The sequence below is a fragment of the Chiloscyllium plagiosum genome, unplaced genomic scaffold, assembly GCF_037043375.1.
Source record: "Chiloscyllium plagiosum isolate Xiang-an unplaced genomic scaffold, Cpla_swu_hap1 HiC_scaffold_31, whole genome shotgun sequence".
NCBI classification, from domain to species: domain Eukaryota; kingdom Metazoa; phylum Chordata; class Chondrichthyes; order Orectolobiformes; family Hemiscylliidae; genus Chiloscyllium; species Chiloscyllium plagiosum.
This window is the reverse complement of record NW_028270169.1, coordinates 53,592,376-53,619,146: the sequence shown is the minus strand read 5'-3', so window position 1 is coordinate 53,619,146 and position 26,771 is coordinate 53,592,376. Positions and strand designations below refer to the sequence as shown.

Below are 26,771 nucleotides of genomic sequence, written 5' to 3'. Positions count from 1 at the left end.
TCCAAGAGTTGCTTTAATGTCCCTAATGTATCTGACTTTACTACCACTACTGATGGTGCATTTCATGTAACCACCACTCTCTGTGTAAAGAACCAATCTCTGACATCTCCTCTGAACATTCCTCCAATCACCTTAAAAATATACCCTCTTTTGATAGCCATTTCTGCCCTAGGAAAAAGTCTCTGAAACAGTTGTGATCACTGTCATGGAAATGCTCTCCCACCAAGCAATCTGATTCCTGGCCTGGTTCTTTGCCAAGCACCAAATTCAGTATGGCCTCCCCTCTAGTTGGCCTATCTAAATATTGAGTCAAGAATCCTTCCTGGACACACTTGCCAAAAACTGCTCCATCCAAACTATTTGAATTCAGGAGGTTCCAACCAATATTAAGGAAGTTTAAATCACCCATGACAACAACTCTGTTACTTCTGAACCTTTCCAAAATCTCTCTCCCAATCTGCTCCTCTGTGTCTCTGTTGCTATTGGGGGAGCTGTAGAAAACTTCCAATAAAGTGACTGCTCCTTTCCTGTTTCTGACTTTCACCCATACTTATTCTGAAGACAAGCCCTCCTAGACGACCTCTTTTTCTGTAGCTGTAATACTATCCCTGATCAGCAATGTCACTCCCGCATCTCTTTTACCTCCCTCCCCCATTCCTTTTGACCCACCTAAACCCTGAAACATTCAACAACCATTCCTGCCTCTGTGAAATCCAAGTCTCTGTAATAGCCACAACATCATAATTCCAAGGGGTAAAAACAATGACTGCAGATGCTGGAAACCAGATTCTGGATCAGTGGTGCTGGAAGAGCACAGCAATTCAGGCAGCATCCGACGAGCAGCAAAATCGACGTTTCGGGCAAAAGCCCTTCATCAGGAATAAAGGCAAAGAGCCTGAAGCATGGAGAGATAAGCTAGAGGAGGGTGGGGGTGGGGAGAAAGTAGCATGAGTGGGGGAGGGGATGAAGGTGATAGGTCAGGGTGGAGAGGGTGGAGTGGATAGGTGGAAAAGGAGCTCGGCAGGTCGGACAAGTCCGGACAAATCAAGGGGACAGTGCGGAGCTGGAAGTTTGAAACTAGGATGAGGTGGGGGAAGGGGAAATGAGGAAGCTGTTGAAGTTCACATTGATGCCCTGGGGTTGAAGTGTTCCGAGGCGGAAGATGAGGCGTTCTTCCTCCAGGCGTCTGGTGGTGAGGGAGCGGCGGTGAAGGAGGCCCAGGACCTCCATATCCTCGGCAGAGTGGGAGGGGGAGTTGAAGTGTTGGGTCACGGGGCGGTTTGGTTGATTGGTGCGGGTGTCTCTGAGATGTTCCCTAAAGCGCTCTGCTAGGAGGCGCCCAGTCTCCCCAATGTAGAGGAGACCGCATCGGGAGCAACGGATACAATAAATGATATTAGTGGATGTGCAGGTAAAACTTTGATGGATGTGGAAGGCTCCTTTAGGGCCTTGGATAGAGGTGAAGGAGGAGGTGTGGGCGCAGGTTTTACAGTTCCTGCGGTGGCAGGGGAAAGTGCCAGGATGGGAGGGTGGGTCGTAGGGGGGCGTGGACCTGACCAGGTAGTCACGGAGGGAACGGTCTTTGCGGAAGGCGGAAAGGGGTGGGGAGGGAAATATATCTCTGGTGGGTGGGGTCTTTTGGGAGGTGGCGGTGCAAGAGATAGGGTGGGAAGAGGTGTAATCCAGGTAGCTGTGGGAGTCGGTGGGTTTGTAAAAAATGTCAGTGTCAAATTGGTCGTCACTAATGGAGATGGAGAGGTCCAGGAAGGGGAGGCCTCCTTCTTTAGAGCACCAGATGGCCTCCTCCTTTAGAGAAAATGCCATCCTGTATTCCCAATTCCTCCGCCTCCGCCGTATCTGCTCCCAGGAGGACTAGTTCCACCATAGAACACACCAGATGGCCTCCTTCTTTAGACACCGCAATTTCCCTTCCCACGTGGTTAAAGATGCCCTCCAACGCATCTCGTCCACATCCCGCACCTCCACCCTCAGAGCCCACCCCTCCAACCGTAACAAGGACAGAACGCCCCTGGTGCTCACCTCCCACCCTACAAACCTCCACATAAACCAAATCATCCGCCGACATTTCTGCCACCTCCAAAAAGAGGTGGCAGAAATGTCACCTATTCTAAGATAATGCCCTCTGAACCTAGACTCTGCCAAAAGAGAAACAGCCTTTCGACATCTGTCTTGTCAGGTCCCCTAAGAAACTTATTGCCTCTCATTTTTCTAAACTCCAAACAGTACATGCCCAAACTACTCAGCCTGTCCTCATAAGAAAGTCCCTCCATACCTGGGATCAATCCAATAAATCTTCCCTGGACTGTCTCCAGTGGCAGTATATCTCTCCTTAGAGAAGATATCAAAACTGTCCATAGTATTCCAAGTATAGTCTGACTAATGCCTTGTATAGTTTTAGCAAGACCTCCCATTTTGTACTCTATTCCCTTTGAAATAAAGGCTAATATTCAATTTGCCTCCGCTATTGCATGAATGCTAGCTTTTTGTGATATATGCATGATGACTGCCAAATCTTCCTGTGCTGCAGCCTTCTGTAACCTTTCTGCATTTAAATCATATTCAGCTGTTCTATTTTTATATCAAAATGCATAATGTCACAATTTCCTACATTATAATCCATCTGCCAGGCTTTTACCCATTTGCCTAATCTGCCTATATGCCTTCGCAGACTCTGTCGTCTTTACTACTTGCCTTCCCACGTAATTGCATTTGCAAACTTGGCTATAGTCATTCACTTTCCTCATCCAAGTCATTAACATTTGTTATAAAAAAAGATTGTGGTACCAGCATGACCCTTGTGGCACTCCCAATAGTTACAGGTTGCCATCCTGAAAATTCCCCCTTATCCTAACTCCCTACTTCTATTAGTTAGCTCATCATCTACTATCCATGTAAATATGCATGCCTTCAGTGCCATTCCTCTTTTAGTAGCCTAATGTGGTACCTCTAATAAACACCTGAAAATCCAAATATATTTCTTCAACTGCTTCCTCTCTACATATCTTGCTTGTTACCATGTCAAAGAATTGAAATAAATTTGTTAGAAATGATTTGTGAAGCCAGTCTGACTCTGCTTGGTCATATTATGTATTTGTAAATGCCCTGCTGTTACACCCTTTTTTACAACCCAATCGCAGAAATTAAACAAACTAGCCAATTGTTAAGTTAGTTTTGTCCTCTTCCCTGTAATAATTATGTTGGCAATTTTCCAATCCTTCGGAACCTTTCCAGAATCTAAGGATTTCTGGAAGATTACTACAATCTCTGCAATCTCTGTCACTCCTTTTAATATCCTAGGGTGCATTTCACCAGGTCCAGAGGACCCATTGGTCTTTGACACCATCAGTGCTTTATCTCGAGTGATAGTTGTTCAGATACTATTAATGTTTTATCCTGTGATGATTGATGCAAAGTATTTATTCAACTCCTCTGCCATTTCCTGATTCCTCATTATTATGTCCCCAGCCTCGTTCTCTAAGGAGCCTATGTTCACTTTGTTCTGTCTATTCCTTTTTATATATTTAAAGAAGCACTTGCAGTCTGTCCTGATATTACTTCAAGTCGGCCATCAAAAGCTACTTTTTACCACCTTTTTGAGTCATTTTTGATTACTAAAATACTCTCAATAATCTGGCTTACTACTAATATTTGCCACTTTGTATATTTTCGCTTTCAATTTGATGCTATCCTGAATTAACTTCCCTGCTTAATCATATTTGGCTTATCCCCTTCTTGGAATCCTACTTTCCCACTGGGATAGACCTTTGTTGTGAGCTATGAACTATTCTCTTAAATGTTATCCATAATTCCTCAACTCTCTTTCATGCAAAATGGCTTTCCGAGTCCATTCCTAACTCTCCCTTCATTCCTTTGTATATACCCTGGTTTAAGTTCAGCACAACTGTTTCTGACCCAAGTTTTTCCCTCCCAAATGAAATGCTAAATTCTGCCAAGTTCTGGTCACTGTTTTCTAGAGGTTCTTTTACTCCAAGATAATTTATTAAATCTGCCTCTTTATTTCAAATTTGGTGATATACAAATAGTGACCCCTGGTCATACCCATGACACATTGCTGTGGGAAACTGTCCCACCTGCACTCTATGAATTCATCCTCATGGCTATCTTTATAAATTTCAGTTAGATTGAGGCTGTCAGATTAGCGGTCATCCATGATAAATGGAGTGTGTTTTTATTTAAACAAGCTGTCATTTTCTGATTTATTCTGTCCTACTGTATGGAATTTAGTTTTTTCAACAGCATGAAAACAGAATAAAGCATGACCCCCTCCAACATTTTTAAAGTATTTTTGCTGAGAAAAACAATGCATATTTCTTGATATTGAATGTATTTAAGGGTGATGTATATTTAATTAAAGTGTGACATATTAAACTGCAGTTTTGAGATAGTTTTGGATTATTTTCTGATGATAGCTGCATTTCCTTTGCTCTATTCTGTCTTGAAATGATAGCTAATACAAGTACTGTGTGCACAAGAGTATCTTCTATTGCCAGTGAAGGGTAGCATGTAGTCGGAAGTAAGAGGGGACTCAGACAGAGTCTTGGTTGACACCAGAGGTGATGGGAGCAGAAAGGGAAACTATTGCAGGCAATTCTCTGGCTATGATTGGATAAATAAGAATGGAGCCGGACCAGTGCCATCTCACCTTGTCTGAAGTAGAAGATCAGCCATGGTCTCATTTAATGGTGGATCAGAAATGAGGCCATTCAATCCTATTTTTAATGTTCGTGTGAGTGACATTGGAGAAGCACTGAGGATGATGGTGCGGTTAATTGTGTCAAAGGCTGACAATAGGTCAAGAAGGATGATCAGGGTTTATCCTTTTTCCTTCATTCACAGGATGTGAGTTGTACTGACTAGGTCAACCTTCATTGTACATCCCTATTTGCCCAGAGGGCAACTATGAGCCAACTGCATTGCTGTAAATCTGGCTAGACCCAGTAAAGATGACTTAACTTCCCTAAAGTTTGCATTGATGAACTAGATTGGTTTTTCTGACAATCAACAATGGTTAAACTCTTAATTCCAGATTTTTATTGAATTCAAATTCCACCACCTGCTATAGTGAGATTCAAACTAGAATGTCATCGGAATGTCTAGATTAATAGTTGAGTGTCATTACTACCAGGCCATTATCTCCTGTATCATTGTCACAGAGATTGTAATTTATGACTTTCTTGAGAGTTGCAATGGTGATGTGGCAGAAGTAGAAAACAAATTGGATTTGGAGATTGGGAAAAGATGGGCATGGATATGGAAGGCAAGAAGGGAAAGAAACTTGGGGTTTGAAGATAGTAGTAACAAATGGGGACAGATCAGTCAGTTTTTTTAAAATAAGAAGTGAGTGACAGCAATTGCAAGGAAAGGGAAATAATACCTGAGGTGAGAGAATTAGCAATATCAACTAATGAAAACCATTATAGGCTGTGAGAGAAACAGAAGAGGGAGTTACCCTAGTGGACGAGGGAAAGGTAAGGAGATTTGTAGAAACCATTTGATCAGCTATATTTAACTCTGTGGTAGAGAAGCCCATGAACTCCTCTTGCTTCTTAGAGTTGAGGGATGGATTAAAATTATTTGTAATACAGTGGGAGGAAAAACTGGAGTTATCTTTTGCATTCCAAGATGATGCTGGATTAGTGAGCATTAAAAGCAGTATTGGGTCCTACTTATGTGGCCCCACCAAGTGTGATGATGAATGGTTTAACGAGTTTTCCAGTGTATCCATTCAACATTGTTTGGATCTGAGTGGAGATGAAAGCCACACCAGGATGAGAGGATAATAGTTTTAATAGGGGTAGTGGATTCAAAGGTGCTGGTAAAGATGTATTTGAACGTATACAATACCTGTAGAAATGTAGCCAATGAAGCACCAAGGCTAGACAATTGTGATTTTGAAAGTGAATTGGGAGAGAGCTTCTTTCTAGGGGGCAAGCATGGAAGGAAGTAAGGTTGAAGAGGGATGCAGATGAAGAACTATCCAACCACTGTGGCATGAAGCAAGTTTGTTAGGGTGACTGTATATTGAATTTGAACATAGTTTTTAAGGAACTTTATTTGACTATAGTTGTAGAGATCGTAAGAGCATAAGGGATTGAAGCATGAATAGATCATTTGCTCCTCAAGACTACCCCATCATTCTGTAAGGTCATGGCTGATCTGCCCCAGACCTCTTTTTTTTGCCAGCTCATCATAGCCTTCAACTGTGATCTAACCTCCACAACTCTGAGGTAGACAATTCCAGACATTCATGACCCTTTCGGAGAAAAAAGCTGCTTTGCATCTCAGTTTTAAGTCATGTCCCCTTATTGCCATCTAGTTTGAGATTCCCTCACTGGTGGAAACATTGTCTCAACTTCAAACCTGTCAAGCCACCTCAGAATCGTGTTTATGCCAGTAAAATTACCTCTTATTCTTTAATTGCTAATGAATAAAAATCTAATCTGTTTAACTGTTCGTGATATAAACAATCCTTTTATCCCAGACATCATCATACTGAACTGAACTTTTGAACTGCCTCCCAATCCTTTCTTAAACTGTTCACAGCTCTCTAATCGTGGCTTCACCAATGCCCTGTATAGTTGTAACAAGTCTTCCGTATTTGTAAACTATATTCCCCAGCAATAAAAGCCAAAATCCTATTAACTGCCTTAATTACATTTGTCTTTTGTAAAGAAGAAACTATGTAAATTAGTTAACTTCATATCTCTTTAATTTCTTAAGGTCAAGAGTTTGTTTCCCATTGGACATGGCAATTAATTCATCTAGGAACTGTTTCCTTCATTTTTGTTTTCATCTGCATATAGTTGTATAGAAAGTGCTCTCATTTTCTGGAAACAATCTCTGTTATGAACTGTCTTGCAAATTTCCTCCAAATACTGTTGACTGTTCACTCTTTCCTCACTCCTATATTCTAGTATACCTACCAGTTTAAACATGCAGATTCTTATCTATACGTGGCATATGAAGTATAATGTGGATAAATGTAAAATTAACCATTTTAGTAGCAAAACCAGGAAGACATTATTATCTGAATGACTATTGAATTGGAAAAGGGGGGGGGGGGGGAGGTGCAATGAGACCTGCATGTCCTTGTTGAAAGTGAGCATGCAGGTGCAGCAGGCAATGAAGGCAAATGGTATGTTGGCCTTCAAATTGAGAGGATTTAAATACAGGAGCAGGTATGTCTTGCTGCAACTGTACAGGGCCTTGGAGAGTTCACACCTGGTATATTGTATACAGTTTGGTTTCCTTATTTGAAAATGGACCAAAGAGATTGGGGACGAACTGGGAACAGAGGATTGAGTTGGATGATCAGCCATGATCATATTGAATGGCGGAGCAGGTTCGAAGGGACAAATAATCTTCATTTAGTCCTATGTTCAGTTTCTCTGTTATGATCAGTGTATGTATATGTGAAGTTAAAAAACAACTGACTTTTCATTGTTGTAAAATACATTGAATGTGTCATAACTTTTGTATTTTGTCAGTTCTTTCAATCAGATCAGCATCTGCCTTAATACACTAGCTTCCAAAGTTTAACGCACTAATTGAGCAATAAACTATCTATTTGTAAATCACAATAGTGACATATATTCTGGATGTAGGTTTGCTCGCTGAGCTGGAAGGTTCATTTTCAGACATTTCGTCACCATATGAGGTAACATCTTCAGTGAGCCTCCGAATGAAGCAATTCTGGTGTAGCCCACTTTCTATTTATATGTTTTGAGTTGAGGAAACTCAAACAGCAAAACAGAAAGTGGGCTACACCACTAGTGCTTCATTCGGAGGCTTACTGAAGATGTTACCTAGTATGCTTCAAAAGGACATACCCTGACTACTGTAACCTTGGTTTTAAAGTTCTCTGCATTTTCCACATAAAGTAATTCACTCAATATACAGTACATTACGTAAACTTTTACATCTTTATTTTGGAAAGCTCTCAAATTCTAGATCGAGCAGAAGTAAAACTAATTTTGCAGTTTACAGGAATTCAAGCTGATTTATTTTGAAGGAAATGGAAGCTTTTCATTCTCCTAAACCATGAGCAAAAACCACTATGTTCTATTACTTTCTGTTTCTGGTGTCCGAATCAAACTGCAGAAGTTATTTAAGATTCATGCTGAAACTATTGTGTTACAACACTGGGTAAACCCCTCTTCTAATTTAAAACAGCAACACAGAAAAACATTCACCCCGTGCTGTAATCTGTGAAAATTTGAGAGGCAAAGAACTATCCCAAAGTCACTATTTAAAGTACAAACAAATTTAAGAACTTTATTCTTTAAATCTGACCGAGAATAATTAACCAACAACAATTTACAATTCCTTTCTCTCAACCTATCTTTTACCTTCTCCTCTACAATTCTGGTCCAAATTAAAAAAAAACATCCTGATTATGACTTACAGAAAATACAATCACGTTTCAAAACCAGTCAGCTCTGCTGAGTGTCTTCTGTGGACTTTCTTCTGTCTTCCTTTCTTTTTCTTAGGGTTTCTGTTTCACAGGTCATTGATAGATAAAGGTACCTTTTAAGAGACCAGATGTTTCTACAAGCAGTCTGTCTCTAGTTGGTCGTGCTTCGCTGCTCTGACGAACTGTTCAAACTGTCTGATACTTATACCCCAAAACATCAGATCTTTTTATTGGTTTTAATATTGTCAAAATACTAAATTTAAACATGATTGGAGTTTGATCTCCTGAGGCATAATTTAAACTGGCCGCATTTGAATTTATTTTTTGTCTCCTAGCAACCCAGCCAGCGCTACCTGTTCTGACCAAGCGTAACATTGTTGCCTTTTCCTGAGTCTCTGTGCCTCTGTAAGTCCTCGCTAGCTTTTCAACTCTTAAAGGTACAGTACCCCTTACACCTTCATAACAATCGTCCTTCCACAGAAGTTTGATTGGTACTGAAACTTTTGTTGTGCACACCCATCACTCTTTCCTTTTGTCTTGTGCTCAAACCTGTTATTCCAGTCTGCAATTTAAGTTCAGTTTTATAACCATTCTCTTTTAATCTTGCTGCATCATACTCTACAGAACCTCCGCTCTGAAAGACGACGTATTTGGTTACTGCTATGGTCACAATTTAAGCTAAAAGTTCAGTGCAGCATTAAGGGTATGCTGCACTGTCAGAGGCTCCATCTTCTAAATGAAATATTAAACGTGGACCTTATCTGACTCCTCATGTAGCCATAAAATATCCAACTGCATTATTTGAACATGACCAGGGGAATTCTCACTGGTGACCCGACCAATATTTATCTCTCAGCCCATATCATTAAAGCAGATCATCTGGTCATTATTACACTGCTGTTTAATGAAACTTGCTGTATGCAAATTTGCTCAAAGGGACTTCTAGCAGTAAAATGAAAAATAAACTCTGCATCTGTGGCTTTTTAGAAGATTAAAGCTCCTGGGATTAATACCTCATCAGCTACTTTAAGAATCTAAATGATGTGCTAATAAATGTAAAAATGTGTGAGGATGGAATACAAGTGGTGTATGTATTAAAGGGATCTGGCTTGTGGTGCCTGGCAGTTATGGTAGGAGCAAATTACTACAGTTGCGGAAACTTTGTAGTGAAAACAAAAATTGATGAAGAGTTATCTAGACTCGAAACATTAGCATGCTCTCGCTCCATGGATGTTATCTGACCCGCTGTGATTTCCAACATCTTTTGTTTTCTAGCAGTTATAGTGATGGAAGATTCATTATCTGTCATTTATCAATATAATAGTAGTTTTGTTTTTTTTGGAGTACAGAAGGAAATGAGGTTGAAAGGAGATTAATATTGCGGGTCATGAGCGATCTGAGGAAGTAATCAGAAGTCAGTGCTGAGATTTATGGGACTGGTGAGGTGGCTGTGAATATGAAAGGAGAAGTTTCAGAACTGTTCACGCATAGAAGGGAGAGCAAGTTGGGCTACGATAGGGATTTAAATATTGAAGATGAGAAATTGCTCATTGTGGGGAAAGAATCTCTGAGAAACTCTGGGTTGGTGGAAGATGAGTGATTAAAGGAAAACCAGAGAAAACCAGGCGATGTGCGCGAAGGTGGGGAGCATGGAAGTATGCTCCATAATAATGATTACAGAATCATCAAGTTGGTTTGAAAAGTAGGTGATGGGACATTTGGCTAGGTAGAAATGATTGTGTGAGGGATGTTGTTGCTGACTATAAGGAAAGTCATGGTCAAAGTCACTTAGTGAGACAAAAGCTTGTTTATGAATTTATTAGCATTCCAGAGGGAAGTGCAGTGCTGTTATTGCTTACTCGTCAGCAAAGTCCTAGGAGGCCAATGTTGATGAAGCTACTGAGATGCTAGGAGAATGAAAGATCAATTAAAGAAGAATGGGGAATTCAGAGTTGTTGTTCATAAGGAGACACAACAGGTGTTCTGAAGGACCCTTTTCAAAAGCAAACACAGCTGACCAAGTGAGCCTGGAAGGAAAATATATTTGAGGAACTAAATGATAGGGTGGGAAGATTATTTAGAGGAGAAATGATTCCAGGGTGTTAAAAAGATCTTTGGTCTGTCAGGGAATTGCAAGATTTGGGGAGCAGGTATGAAAGGGGCATGTTTTTTTCTTGATTAATGAGGCAGGCATGTGGGCTACTCTGGCTTCTAATTCTTATGCTCCTTAAATTGATGAAAATGTTATCAAAATGCACCCATAAGCTGAAACTCCCTCTTTGCCAGTACTGAGTTGAAACCACCTGCAAAACTGTGCAACCTGTTACATGGTAATGTCACATCCAGGCATTCATTCTTTGCTTCCTGAACAAAGATGTGAAACTCAAAAGTTAATGTGCCAAGTTTCCTGTGTTGGTGCAGTCAGAATGTATGCTGCTGTGGATCCAAGGACTGGACATGGCAGTCTAGTCATGAGAAGGGAACTTTCGCCATCTCGAGAACACACAACTCTTTCTGTTTTTTTAGAAAAAAACCTAACCGAAACTAGCTGCTTTAAAACGGACACTGAAATAATCTATATAGGAGATGACCATCGGAAATAATCAGGGCCCCTCTTCTCACCTGCAGGAAAACAACCATTTATGAATAAATGGTCAGTCATATATATGAGCAGAAAGAGAGATTTAGGGCTAATTCTAGAATTTGACTCATTGGCTCTGTGATTCTTTGTGCTATTGTTGTGTCATGCAGCCACCTGCAGCAAAGAACAATGAAGATATAAGCACTACAGTTACTGTATGTGAAATTCTCCCCCCTCGCCTTTAAAGTTGTGGCCTCAATTTCAGGCAAACAGTTTGGTCATATTTCTGTTTGTGTGTGTGTGAATTAGTTGCTATGTTTCTTATACTGCACATTGAAAGTATTTCATTAGCTGTAAACTGCTTTAGGGAACTTGTGCTATCCAAGTGTGAATCTTTTATTTCAATTCATAAATATTCCTAATTCCATAGGTTTGGGTGGAGCCTCATTCTTTTGTTCTCAAATGTGCAACATGTCTAATAGCATGGTTACTTAGAATCTCTCTTTTATAAGGAAAGCGGCATGTAGATTTCCCTTATATGATGCAGCTAATGTTTGACAAATGGCTAAGTCGTATGTTCTGTTGTCAATGAGGATCACTGTATCTTCACCATATCATTCTGTAATCAGCATTGCATCTTGTGCTCATACAAATGTTAAATCAACTCCAGAAATGGTGGCAAAAATGTTTTTGTACAGCTTCCAGTAGAGTTGAGATGGGAGGTTGAAAGAACCATGTGAAACTAATAATTCTCGAAGCATTTCCTTTGAATGGAGAATCTAGGTTCAAAGAATGAATCTTGTCCACAGCCATGGTTACTAGCAATTTTTCCCATACTACTTGGAGATTCTAAGCTTAATTTATGGCCTTCCAGAATATTTGTGTACTGAAGACATTAAACAAAAATTGAGAAATGTACATCAAAGTAGTAATTGGTATAATAAAGAGAGAGTCCATGTGCAGTCATGCTATAATTCAACTGCTTTTGGTCAACATTGAGTATGGAAACAGACTCTTTGGCTCAACCCGTCTAGATATCCTAAATTAATCTTGTCCCATTTGCCAGCATTTGGCCTATATCCCTCTAACCCTTCCTATTAATATTACCCATGCCTTTTAAATGCTATAATGGTACCAGCCTCCTCCATCTCCTCTGGCAGCTCATTCCATACAGGCACCACCCCCTGTGTGAAAAAGTTGCCCCTTAGGTTCCTTTTATATCCTTCCCCTCTCACCTTAAACCTCGACCCAAAAAAATTGGACCCCCCCCCCCCCAACCTGGGAAAAGATCTTGTCTATTCACCCTATCCATGCCCTTCATGATTTTATAGACCTCTAAGGTCAATCCTCAACCTCCAATGCTTCAGAGAAAATAGTCCCAGGCTATTCAGGCTCTCCCCATAGCTCAAACTTTGGCAATATCCTTATAAATTTTCCCTGCTCCCTTTCAAGTTTAACAACATCTCTCCTACAGCAGGGAGGATCAGGAAGAATTGATTTTTTGTGTGTGATAATTAACAAACGTGTTTATGAATTTCTGTGGCTGCATGTAGAGCAGATAGAGGACTAAAACCTGCATTGTACTCCCTCCCATGTCAGTGCATCCTTCTTAAAGTGTGGTGTCCAGATCAGTTCACAGAACTCCAAGTGTACCAAAGCTCCCCAAGAATTGATTAGATTAGATTACTTACAGTGTGGAAACAGGCCCTTCAGCCCAACAAGTCCACACCGCCCCGCCGAAGCGCAACCCACCCATACCCCTACATTTACACCTTACCTAACACTATGGGCAATTTTTAGCATGGCCAATTCACCTAACCTGCACATCTTTGGACTGTGGGAGGAAACCGGAGCACCTGGCACCCGGAGGAAACCCACGCAGACACGGGGAGAATGTGCAAACTCCACACAGTCAGTCACCTGAGGCAGGAATTGAACCCGGGTCTCAGGCGCTGTGAGGCAGCAGTGCTAACCACTGTGCCACCGTGCCGCCCACAATTGATTTTAGGATTGCTGCTTTATTAAAATTAAAACTTGTGCATGTAGGCAATTTATTTTCTTCTGTATAACTTCCAGGTTGCATGTGTGGCAGCAACCTCCAAACTGGAAGTGTGTGTGTGTGTGTGTGTGTGTGTGGACATTGAGTTGCTGCATATGTGTACTGCCACCTTGCGTAGACAGAATGTTGTGCAGGGAGTGTGATGTCAATTTTCGACTGTTACAGGACATGCACATAGACTAAGGAGATAGTTAAAAATCACACAACACCAGGTTATAGTCCAACAGGTTTAATTGGAAGCACACTAGCTTTCGGAGTGACGCTCCTTCATCACAATCACCTGAAAACTAGTGTGCTTCCAATTAAACCTGTTGGACTATAACCTGGTGTTGTGTGATTTTTAACTTTGTACACCCCAGTCCAACACTGGCATCTCAAAATCATAAGGAGATAGTGTTAGACTTAAAACAGACACAGATGACTGGCAGAATGAGTGGATGTGTTTGATGATGATAATGCAGAGAAGTGAGGAAACTTAGATTTTGATAAGTTCAAGGATGCATATATAAACTCAAGGGCATAATCCAGAAGCAGGTGCAGGAGCAGAAAGGCCAAGAGAGATATGTGTGCAAATTGTTGAAAGTGGCAGAACAGTTTGAGATAGCCATTAATAAAGAATATGGGATCCTAGGCTTTAAGTAGAAGCATAAATACAAAAGCAAGGAAGTTATGATAAATATTTATAAAGCACATGTTCCCCAGTTGGAGTATTGTCTGTAATTTTGGCAAGTGCACTTTAGAAAGAGTGCGAAGGCTTTCCAGAGTATGCTGAAAAAGTTCGAGATTAGGCTATCAATTCCCAACCTGCATCATCTTATTTTACTACCTGGGATCATTCATTGATTGAAATGATTGGGAAAAAAAACACACTACTTAAGATTTACGACCGTGGTAACCTGACCCTGAGCCAAGCTCATGAGGCTGTCAATGAACAAGAATCAGTCTGAACTGAAAATAACAATGTAATAAGAAAGATATTGAAACTCACATCTTTATCTCTTGTGTGATTCATGCCTTTATGGAACTTTTACGTGGAACATCCTGAAAGTCACCTGATTTTCCAACTTTCAAAAAAAAGTGAAACCAGATATGGGAATGCACAAGTGAACTGGATTTCAAACAATGACTTTTGGCAAAGATGAAAAAGGAAAACTTGATTGGTAATGAAACTGAAAGATTTTATTTTTCTCTCTCATACTCTCTCTTTCCATCCCCCTCCCCCTCTCTCTTCGCTTTCCTCACTCATTCTCTGTCTCTTGCTTCTCCCCATTTCTCTGCTTCCCTCAGCCTCTTGAAAAATAGCACCTATGACAAAGCAAATTGAATAAACATCTATTCACTGAGGAATCAAAAGAAAACTATAAATTTCACTATACTACAAATACAGGTCATCAACTAAAAAAACTATGGTCTCGGTTGAAATCTAACCTTTCAAAGACAAAGAACCTGAGTTACCGATTCTTGATCATCCTTTCTGTGCAAGACATTCCGTCTGTGTTTCATCATTTCTTTTTCTCCATATTAATAAGAAATGAAATTCCTCTTTCACTTAAGAAGTCCTTATGGTTGGCTTCTTAGTTTTGACTAATCTTACATTTAAATTGAAGTGTCATTTGTCTGCTTGCTAAAAAGAATTTAACTTTTGTGTTGTGACCATAGGAAGGGAGCCAATTTACCCCTCCTAACCTAACCTGATTTGTAACAAGTCCCAAAACATACGGTCACAGGACAAAATGTGAAAGCTTGAGTAGGCTGAATAGCTGTTCTTTCATCACACAGATAAAATGAGCCAAATTGGCTGTCTGTATGGTTCTCAGAAAACCAGCTCATCTTTAACCCTGCGGTAGCTTGTACAGATGCTTAAATACCATATATACTCGAGTAATAGTTCAATTTATTTGACTACTTTATAAAGTTAAATATATGGGGTATACTACTTTATAAAGGCTGCATGCTGCCTGACCTGCTGCGCTTTTCCAGCAACACATTTCCATCTCTGATCTCCAGCATCTGCAGACCTCACTTTCTCCTCCGGGCTGAAATTCATGTCCATCAAAACTCATACTGTATAATAAGCAGAATCCCAATTGATCTCTAAGCGAATAAAGACAAAAACTCAACAAATTACCGTAATTTGAAAGCCTGGAGCAGATTACAACAGCCAGTGGACTGGAAGACCGGGAGCAGAGTGGAACAACTGACAGATTGGAAAGCTGGAGTGGAACGTGACAGCCAGCACACTTACTCCTAAAGATTGATCTGTTATCTGTGAAGAACTAAGGTCAACTTTAACGCAAGATAAATGGAAAATTCCTGGTTATTTGGCCAAAAATAGGGGGTCAACTTTTACATAAGAGTGACTATTACTCAAGTATATGTGGTATTTCAGCTGCAGTTGTGGATCAGGAATGTGTTCCTCTTTTGAGTCAGATGTAGTAAATGTTTAATGGTCCCAAAGTAGAATTTGTGTGTGGTCAGAAAGTGGTCTTAAAGGAGCAACTGGGGGGTAGGCAGAGCTTGTACTCAGAATATTTGTGCATCTAAATGGTTAAATGGCTTTGGAATGAAATTAAAATACTGGTCCTTTATATTAGCACATTTCTTCTGATATGGATGCAGAGACGACTTTAAACACTGAAGACCAAATTGATGGGGAATTCTCAGAGCAGATACCACTTTCTAGTTTTAGATTAGATTAGATTAGATTACTTACAGTGTGGAAACAGGCCCTTCGGCCCAACAAGTCCACACCGACCCGCCGAAGCGCACCCACCCAGACCCATTCCCCTACATTTACCCCTGCACCTAACACTACAGGCAATTTAGCGTGGCCAATTCACCTCACCTGCACATTTTTGGAGTGTGGGAGGAAACCGGAGCACCCGGAGGAAACCCACGCAGACACAGGGAGAATGTGCAAACTCCACACAGTCGGTCGCCTGAGGCGGGAAATCTGTTTTGGAATCTGTTATGCTGTCTTTATGACTGTCCTAGTACATGATAACCTCATTAAGCAATGCTGGAAGCACTTGCATTTTAAGTGTACATTCTGTGTACTTCTATTAACATGGATAGCTTCATGAATGGATAATTCCTCAGTTCAGCAGTTACCTATATTTCACTTGCTCTTAATCCAGGCTGTTCCTGCAAAGCCGCAATTTTTTTTTTGTCTTGAGGTATTTGATAGAATTTATTTTTAAACATACACGCTTTCTGTCTCCCTAGATGCTCCCAGCCCCTAGAGAGTTTATCTAGCACTTCCTATTTTCATTTCAGATCTCCAGCATTTGCAGTGTTTTGCTTTGATTAAAGACAGATCACCTGATATTTTAAAAAATCTCTACTGTAGAAAAAAAAGTAAACTGCCTTTGTTATTGCCTTAAACATAAGATTTCAGCAAAATCTATGGAGCCAAGGTTTGGAATTGATATTCATTGAGTCATAGAGTCCTACAGCATGGGACAGGCTCTTCGGCCCAAACTGGTCCACGCTGACCAAAATGTCCATCCACGCTAACCCCATTTCCCTGCACTTGGCCCATATCCTTCTAATCCTTTCCTATCCATGTATTTGTCCAAATGCCATTTAGATATTGTTAATGTATCTGCCCCAACCCACTTCCACTGGCCACTCTGTGTAAAAAAAAAGTTTCCCCACTAACCTTAAAGTGATGCTGTCTAGTCCTTGATTCCCTAACCCTGGAGAAAAGACTAAGTACATTCACCCTATCCATGCCTCTCATGATCTTATACACTTCTATAAGGTCCCTCCTCAGTCTCCTACGCTGTAAAGAAAAAAGTCCTCACTTGTCCAACCTCTCCCTATAAGTCAGATCATTGAGTCCTGGCATCATCCTTGTAAATTTCTTCAGCACTCTTTCCCATTTAATAATATCCTTCCTGTAGTAAGGTGACCAAATCTGAACACAACACTCAGTTTGTGGCCTTACCAATGTCCTGTATAACTGCAACTTCTATACTCAATGCCCTGACTGATAAAGGCCAGTGTGCCAAAATCTGCCTTCACTGCTCTGTCTATCTGAGAGTCCATTTTCAGAGAACTGTGCACCTGAACTCCAAGGTCCCTCTGTTCCACTACACTCCTTAAGGCCCTACCATTCACTGCTCTGACTTTCCAAAATACAAGACCTCACACTTATCTAAATTAAACTCCATTTGCCATTTCTCAGCTCCCTTCCCTCACTGATCTCAGTCTTGCTGCAATTTCAGATAACACTGTTCCCAATATCTCCTATTTTAGTGTTATTGGCAAGCTTATTAATCATGCCTTGTACATTCTCATCCAAATCATTGATATAGAAAACAAATAGCAATGGGCCCAGCACCAACCCCTGAGACACACCATTAGTAACAAGCCTCCAATCAGATAAGCATCCTTCCACTGTTACCCTCTGCTTCCTATCATCAAGCCAATTGTGAATTTGCCAGACACTACTTGATTCCATGTGAGCTAATCTCTCAGAGCAGTCAACCATGTGGAACCTTATCAAAGGCCTCACTAAAATCCATGTAGACTACATCTACTGCCCTGCCCTTGTTAACCTTCCTGGTCACTTCAAAGAATTCTAACAAATTAGTAAGGCATCATCTCTCATGCTGACTACTCCTAATCAAACGTTATCTTTCCAAATGCAGGTATATCTTATCTGTCAGAATCTTCTCAAGTAACTTACCCACCATGTTAGACTTACTGTTAGTGAGGATGAGACAGAAAAATTGTAGAGGTATATAGACAGGTTTAGTGATTGGGTAAAAAAAACTTGGTAATTGGAATTCAAAGTGCAAAAATATTTGGCACTTTGGCAGGAAGAATAGAAGAGTTGAATATTATTTAAATGGAGAAAACTACAGCACAAATGGGTTTGGGTGTTCCATGCATGAACTCTTAATAACCTAACATGCAAGTTCAGCAGGAAACAGGGAAGGCAAATTTCAAAGGGAAGGAGTATAAAAATAGGGACGCCTTGCTAAAACAATACAAGGCACTAGTCAGACCGCAGCTATAATACTGTTTGTTGCATTATCTAAGAAAAGATATCAAGGCATTGGAGGCAGTCCAGAGAGCGTTGGTTCCACGCATGGGAAGATTTACTTATGTGGAGAGGTTAAGAAGGCTTGTCCAGTGTTCTTTGGAGTTTAAAACAATGAGGAGTGACCATAATGGAACATAAAAGATTCTCAGAGGACTTGACAGTATAGATACTGAGAGGTTGTTTCCCTGTATGGAAAAGCCTAAAACAAGAAGGCATCATCTCAGAGTAAGGGTCTTTAAGGCAGAGCGGAGGAGGAATTTTTTCACAGACTGTGAATCTGTGAAATACTTTACCACTGAGAAATATGTGGAGACTGGGTCATTAAGTATGCTCAAAGTTGAGGTAGACTTTTTTTTTAATTAGTAAGGGAATCAAGGGATATGGAGAAAACACCTGAAAAACTGCCTAATAATAATAATAGAGGCTGAGGGGTGACCTTACAGAGGCTTATAAAATCATGAGGGGCATGCCTACGGTGAATATCCAAGATCTTTTTCCTAGGGTGGGGGGTGGGGGGAGTCGAAAACCATTGGGCATACAAGGTGAGAGGCCAAAGATTTCAAAAGGACCTGGAGGGATAATCTTTTCACAGAAGGTGGTGCATATATGGAATACCTACCAGAAGTGGTGGTCGAAGAGGGTACAATTACAACATTTGAATGACAGCTGAATCGGTACATGAATAAGAGAGGTTTAGATAGATATAGGCCAAGTGCTGGCAAAATGGGGCATGCAGATAACAAACAGCAGTGGGCCCTACACCAACCCCTGAGGCACTCCACTAGTGACATGCCTCAAGTCTGACAAGCATCCTTCCACTATTACCCTCTGGTTCTTTTCATCAAGCCAATTGTATATCCAATTTGGTGGTTTGCCCTGGATTCCATTTGATTTAACCTCCCAGAGCAGCGTACCATGTGGAACCTTATCAAAAGTCTTACTGAAATCCCAATAGACTACATCTACTGCCCTGCCCTCATCAAACTTCCTGGTCAGTTCTTCAAATAACTCTAACAAATGTGTGAGGCATGATCTCCCACACACCCATCCATGCTGACTTCCTAATCTGACTTTCTGTCTTTCCAAATGCATGTATATGTTATCTCTCAGAATCTTCTCAAGTAACTTAGCTGCCACAAATGTTAGAGTTACTGGTCTAGAGTACTCGGGTTTTTCTTTGCAGCTCTTGTTGAATAAGGGCACAACATTCGCTACCCTCCAGTTTCCAGGACCTCACCTGTGGCTAACTATGAAGCAAAAATATCAGCCAGGACCCCCACAATTTCTAGCCTCTTGGATATATCTGGTCAGGATCAGGATTACAAAAGTGCCATGGGATGAAACGGGATTACAAAAGTGTCTTTAGTCCAAGAATTTGAAAGCAATGATTGCTACACAGTGTTTTTTCCCCCAAAAAGTTAACAACAAAGGAATTGTGCTAACCATTCATTACTCTTAAACTTGCTCACAAACTTTCTGTTGGCTTTTACACAGAAACTTATGATATGAAATCTTTGACAGACAGCTTGGGCCCATATGAATTTGGCAATCAAAGTTTGGCAATTTTGGTTTCTCCATAACCAGTCAGTTGAGAATCAGTGTCGAATCAGGAAGTATTGGTTTGCTCTTTAATAATGAAAACACCCACAAGAACTAGTGATTATTATCAAAAGAAGTCTGAGCCATTGCCTATATGGAGAATCCTTTAAAAAGATTATTTGCAAATTATTTTATGATGAAGTGAACCTGTTGCTTCTGAGAAAGATACTTAGGTTGGTGTGGAGACCATCATTTTTCTTCATATTGATACTTGATTCTTTTTCCCTGTTCATGTGTACAACAGTGTTGTTTATCCAATTGCAATTAGGAATACTCTAGCTTATTTTATTGTCAGTCGGTTTGCTCGCTGAGCTGGAAGGTTCGTGTTTAGACGTTTTGTCACCCTACTAGGTAACATCTTCAGTGAGCCTCCGGACAAAACATTGCTGATGATTCCTGCTTTCTATTTATATGTTTGGGTTTCTTTTGGTTTATGATGTCATTTCCTGTTCTTTTTCTCGGGGGGTGGTAAATCAGGTCCAAGTCAGTGTGTTTGTTGATGGGGTTCCTGTTGGGATGCCATGCTTCTAGGAATTCTCGTGTGTGTCTCTGCTTGGCTTGTCCAAGGATGGATGTGTTGTTCAAGTCGAAGTGGTGTCCTTCCTTATCTGTATGTAAGGAAATTAGTGAGAGAAGGTCATGTCGTTTCATGCCTAGTTAATGCTCATGTATTCTGGTGGCAGGTTTTCTGCCTGTTTGTCCAATGTAGTGTTTGTTACAGTCCTTGCACGGTATTTTGTAAATTAGTCCTCATAGAATGAGTTCCCTGATTTGGGCTGTTAATCTGGTCCAAGCAGGAAGACCTGGCTGACATATAAACAGAATTGACAGACATCCTGTTCATTCGGAGTGCTGGCTCTGAGGCAGTTGGATCAGTGTCAAGAACTTTCCACATGTAAATAAAGGGTGTCTTGGTAATGGGACACCAAACTTTGTGGATGATGTGAAAATCACGCATTTTTCTCCTTTTAATGTCGTCTTAGTCATTGTGCCAAACCGGCTGAAGATGAGAGAAGGAAAAAGAGGTAGGGGAGCTTTTTTAAATAAAAATTGGAGGATTGGAACCAGTAGTTTGGTGTGTGGACCTTTTAAGGTTTGTGTGCTGTGTTGACGTCCAAAACCAGAAGTCCAATGTGTCAGCATGCCATCGGCATGCACTGAACTTCAGATCTTCTGTGCAGCAGACCAGCTCAAATGAAATGTTAGTTGAAAACATGAAGAGAAACAAATCAGAACAGAAAGTACCAAAGCCTTAATTGATATTCCTTTTTAATATATAAAGACAACAGCAGCCATTCGGATTAAATAGAAGCTTGTCAGAAATCTGACCTGTAGACTAGCTGACAATTAAAACCTGAATAAGTTCACTCACTGTTTATTGACAACTGGTGAATCTATGATTTTAAAAGTACACTGCTTTATTCTGCAAGAAAGATAATACATTGTGCACTACATATCATAATACTTTTGTCCCTATAAGACAAAGAAACATTTCACTGAGCTTGACCAATGTTGTGGATATTCTGTCAGTAATATATCAAAGACAGCATTTATGAGGACACAGGTAGCACTTCACAAATATTTTGTTTTGCCACGGATGGAAAAAGTTCTTAAAATGCAGTTGGTTGTGGCCTATATTTCTAATTTTATGCCAGAAGCCAATGAGTGCATTTCAATTTGCAAAGAAAGTTTCGAAAGCTATTTATCTGTAAATAATCTGAGTCTGTTTCTCTAATAGAAAAGGCCTCAGCTGAGAAATGACTCCATATATTTTAAACTAAATGGTATAACCATGTTTAAAAAATAAGTACTGTAATCTCCTGGGCTATCAGCTATTATGTTGGAAATATGGAACAATTCTTTGCATTACTAGTTCATTGCTTTCTTATAGCAAAATGTTTAGTAGAAAGAAAGAGCACACTGTCAAATAAAACTTGGCTTTATTTGTGCTTATAAAGTTGAGTGATGTACAGTGCCATTAACATTTTTGGTTTTTTTCCCCAGCACGTATGTGTGGACTGTAAGAAGGATTTCTGCACGGCCTGCTCAGTCCAACCTGAGAACAGTCCCAAAATGTGCCACACTTGTCAGAGATTCCGTGCCACTGACTTTGAGCGAGGAGAGCTAATGAAACTGAAAGTGAAAGACTTGCGTGATTACCTCCAACTACATGAAATTTCGATGGAGATGTGTAGGGAGAAGTCAGACCTGGTGGACCTAGTGCTGGGACAGCGCCCTCCGATTGCTCTGACCCATCACATGCATATTCCTGTTTATAGAATGGACAATCCTGAGCAGCAATACTTTATTCCAAATGCACATACAGAGACAACAGCATCTACCTCACGGGATGATCCACCACCATATGGAGCAAATAGCCCAGAACAGTCTCGGCAAGCAAACCTGGTAATTCATAAATCTAGGAGACTGAACAGTAGTCATACAAGATTTTTTAAAAACTGTTTGCGGATTTGTGTCAAACTTAATTCTATATCAATGGTAGGAAGAAGAAATAAGAATTAAGTCATATTGGCCACTTGACTGTGTCTCGTAGATTAGATTACTTAGTGTGGAAACAGGCCCTTCGGCCCAACAAGTCCACACCGCCCCGCCGAAGCGTCACCCACCCATACCCCTACACATCTACCCCTTACCTAACACTACGGGCAATTTAGCATGGCCAATTCACCTGACCTGCACATCTTTGGACTGTGGGAGGAAACCGGAGCACCCGGAGGAAACCCACGCAGACACGGGGAGAATGTGCACACTCCACACAGTCAGTCGCCTAATGCGGGAATTGAACCTGGGTCTCTGGCGCTGTGAGGCAGCAGTGCTAACCACTGTGCCACCGTGCCGCCCACAAGTAGATAAGTTATAGATTTGCAGCCCATTAAATGCAGCTCAACAACTGAATAATGATGTATGTTTAAACCAAATTAATTAATTTTACAAAGATATCATGGAAATTAATCATGTGTAAGAATTATTTCTGTGGTTGTCTTCCAATATGGAAATAAAGAACTTCCTTTGTTTAATAAAATAGTAGCTAATGGTGATGTTTGCTGCGTTTACTGGCAAATGCTATAAAACAGTCTACGTAAACAGTCAAGTGGTACAGATCATTATTAACGTTTGTGCTGTCCACATAGAAATTGAAAAACACCAGACTCGCAGTGAACTCTAATTACAAATGGATCCTTTAATATTTAGTTGTGAGCTTTTTAATCTATTGAATCAATTTCATTTTCATTTTCATTTCATTGACCATTTTGGAATACAAGTATAATGCAATTTCTCTTGTTTTTACATGTACAGTTGAATACAGAAACGACAGTAGAGAATCAGAATGAGTCTGTGCCACCAGTGGAGGATGAGACAGAGGTGTGTTGCATCTTCACTCTTGGTGCCATATAGTTCTGTTTTGATTTTTAGAATTCTGTAAATGACACCAGTACAAGATAGCCAGTGATGTTTTCTGAAGCAAATAATAATGTTATATGTACTATGTTGATCACACTTTTAATCAAAATAGCCTATTTTTATTGAGTGAGACAAATTATATTCCAACCCACAGATATTCACATAAAACCACTAGAGCTATTACAAAACTCCAGGCTTTCAAACTTTGCAGCTATTAATTTCAAAATTACATCCATCCTAAACTATTAATTTTGTGACAGTCGGAACTGTTGAACTATGTTGACTTATTGCTATCGTCCAATCTAGAGAATTCTGCAAGATCAAAACCAATCCACAGTCTTTGCAGTCACCACTTAAAACCTGAAGCTTTAAATCAGTAGGACCAGGGGATTTATCAGCTTTTAAGTACCATTAATTTTTCCAGTATTTTATCTTTAATAGCATTAAGGTTTTTCACTCTCATTAGCTATTTATTTGTCCTTTATTTGTCACAGCATACTGTTGTTAAATTTGAAAGAGTTTGTAAAAGATTTACAAGAATGTTGCCAGGGTCGGAGGATTTGAGCTATAGGGAGAGGAGATTTGTAGCTCGGGTGCTCGTTGTTGTGGCTCTGTTCGCCGAGCAGGGAATTTGTGTTGCAGAAGTTTCATCCCCTGTCTAGGTGACATCCTCAGTGCTTGGGAGCCTCCTGTGAAGCGCTTCTGTGATCTTTCCTCCGGCATTTGTAGTGGTTTGAATCTGCCGCTTCCGGTTGTCAGTTCCAGCTGTCCGTTGCAGTGGTTGGTATATTGGGTCCAGGTCGATGTGCTTATTGATTGAATCTGTGGATGAGTGCCATGCCTCTAGGAATTCCCTGGCTGTTCTCTGTTTGGCTTGTCCTATAATAGTAGTGTTGTCCCAGTCGAATTCATGTTGCTTGTCATCTGCGTGTGTGGCTACTAAGGATAGCTGGTCGTGTCTTTTCGTGGCTAGTTGGTGTTCATGGATGTGGATCGTTAGCTGTCTTCCTGTTTGTCCTATGTAGTGTTTTGTGTAGTCCTTGCATGGGATTTTGTATACTACATTGGTTTTGCTCATGCTGGGTATTGGATCATTCGTTCTGGTGAGTTTTTGTCTGAGAGTGGCTGTTGGTTTTTGTGCTGTTATGAGTCCTAGTGGTGGTAGTAGTCTGGCTGTCAGTTCAGAAATGTTCTTGATGTTTGGTAGAGTGGCTAGCCCTTTGGCTTGTGGCATGTCCTCATTCCGTTGTCTTTCCCTTAGGCATCTGTTGATGAAATTGCGCGGGTATCCGTTTTTGGCGAATACATTGTATAGGTGTTCTTCTTCCTCTTTTTGCTGTTCTGGTGTGCTGCAGTGTGTTGTGGCCCTTTTGAATAGTGTCTTGATGCAACTTCTTTTGTATGTGTTGGGGTGGTTGCTTTCGTAGTTTAGGACTTGGTCTGTGTGTGTGGCTTTCCTGTATACCTTTGTGGTGAATTCTCCGTTCGGTGTTCTCTGTGCCATCAGGTCTAGGAATGGGAGTTGGTTGTCCTTTTCTTCCTCTCTAGTGAATCGGATTCCTGTGAGTGTGGCGTTGATGATCCGGTGTGTGTTCTCTATTTCTGTGTTTTTAATGATTACAAAGGTGTCTTTGCATTACCACTTCTGCTATGAGTCCACAGATGGGTGAGCCGTTGATTTGTTCATATATTTGGTTGTTGAATGTGAAGTGTGTTGTGAGGCACAGGTCCAGTAGTTTGAGTATGCCGTCGTTGTTCGGTTCAATGTCCTGTTGTCTGTTCTGTATGTCTGGCAGGTTGGCTATTGTTTCTCTGGCTAGGGTTTTGTCGATAGAGGTGAACAGTGCCGTTACATCGAATGAGACCATGCTTTCTTCCTTGTCTATGTGTATATTTCTGATGATGTCCAAGAATTCCTGTGTTGATTGTATAGAGTGTCTGGATCAGCTGATCAGATGTTTCAGTTTCGGCTGTAGTTCTTTAGCCAGTTTGTGTGATGGTGTCCCTGGTAGCGATACGATGGGTCTGAGTGGGATGTCTGGTTTGTGCACTTTAGGTAGTCCATAGAATGTGGGGGTGTTGTTGCTTTCAGGTTTCATTCTCTGTAGGTCAAACCTGGTTATCTGTCTTTTTTTTGTAGGTTCCTCAGTGTGTTGTTTATCCTATTGGTGAGCTGTGGGGTGGGGTCAAACTCCCTCTTTTGGTAGGTGTTGGTATCTGCGAGTAGTTAAGCTTTTTGGATGTAGTCTGCTTTGTCCAGGATGACCGTCATTCTGCCTTTGTCTGCTGGTAGTATGATTATGTTCTTATCGTTTCTTAGTGATTTTAGTGCTTCCCTCTCCTTGGTGTTGAGGTTGTGTGTTTGTCTTTTCCTTGTTGTCAGAGGTACGATACTTTGTCTCACTGTTTGTTGTGTCTCTTCTGTCAGTCCATTGTTCCTGAGTGTGCATTCTAGTGCTGCTAGGAAGTCTGCTGTCTTGGCGTCCCTGTAGTTATCGTTGAGTCCCTTGGCCAGTATTGTTCTTGCTGTGTCTGTGAGCTGTCTGTGGGAGAGGTTTCTAACCCAGGTGTGTGTTGTGGTGTCCTCGCTGTTGTGTGTTAGTTTGGCCATTTTATCTTTCAGTGCCGTTTTTTTGCAGTGTGTGGTCCTGTTCTGTCCTATGGTGACGGCCTGTTCTATGGTCTGGGTCCATTCCTGATTGGTGGTTTTTGAAATTAATGATTTTTGGTGCGCAATTTCTTGTCTGTATTTGTGAAGTCTGTTGTGAGCGTCTGTAATCATTACCGGGATCATCCTGAATCCGTTCTGTCTGGCTGTGTCCCTGGCTTGTGGGTTGTTGACTGGTGGTCTGTATCTGACACATGGTGGAAGGATTCGATTCTTTCGGCATTCATGCAGGAACCGGAGTCAGGACAGCTAGACTACTACGACCACTAGGACTCATAACAGCACACAAACCAACAACCGCTCTCAGACAACAACTCACCAGAACGAAGGACCCAATACCCAGCATGAGCAAAACCAATGTAGTATACAAAATCCCATGCAAGGACTACACAAAACACTACATAGGACAAACAGGAAGACAGCTAACGATCCGCATCCATGAACACCAACTAGCCACGAAACGACACGACCAGCTATCCTTAGTAGCCACACACGCAGATGACAAGCAACATGAATTCGACTGGGACAACACTACTATTATAGGACAAGCCAAACAGAGAACAGCCAGGGAATTCCTAGAGGCATGGCACTCATCCACAGATTCAATCAATAAGCACATCGACCTGGACCCAATATACCGACCACTGGAACTGACAACCGGAAGTGGCAAATTCAAACCACTACAAATGCCGGAGGAAAGATCACAGAAGCGCTTCACAGGAGGCTCCCAAGCACCGAGGATGTCACCTAGACAGGGGACGAAACGTCTGCAACATAAATTCCCAGCTCGGTGAACAGAACCACAACATAGACCCAGCCTCTCCCTATTTTCTCTGGAGTGTTGAAGGCTGAGGGGTGACCTTACAGAGGGTTATGTAATCATGAGGGGCATGGATAGGGCTTTTCCCCAGGATTGGGGAGTACAAAACTGGA

General features: G+C 41.0%; 1 protein-coding gene across 1 annotated transcript in view; it reads left to right on the top strand.

Moving 5' to 3' along the window:
- rffl (ring finger and FYVE-like domain containing E3 ubiquitin protein ligase) overlaps positions 1 to 26,771 on the top strand; it is a 101,855-nt gene that overhangs the window by 63,285 nt on the left and 11,799 nt on the right. Inside the window, exons 4-5 of the mRNA XM_043718802.2 lie at positions 21,752 to 22,153; positions 23,066 to 23,131. Of these exons, the coding sequence (XP_043574737.1) occupies positions 21,752 to 22,153; positions 23,066 to 23,131 (468 nt within the window). The remainder of the gene's footprint in view (positions 1 to 21,751; positions 22,154 to 23,065; positions 23,132 to 26,771) is intronic.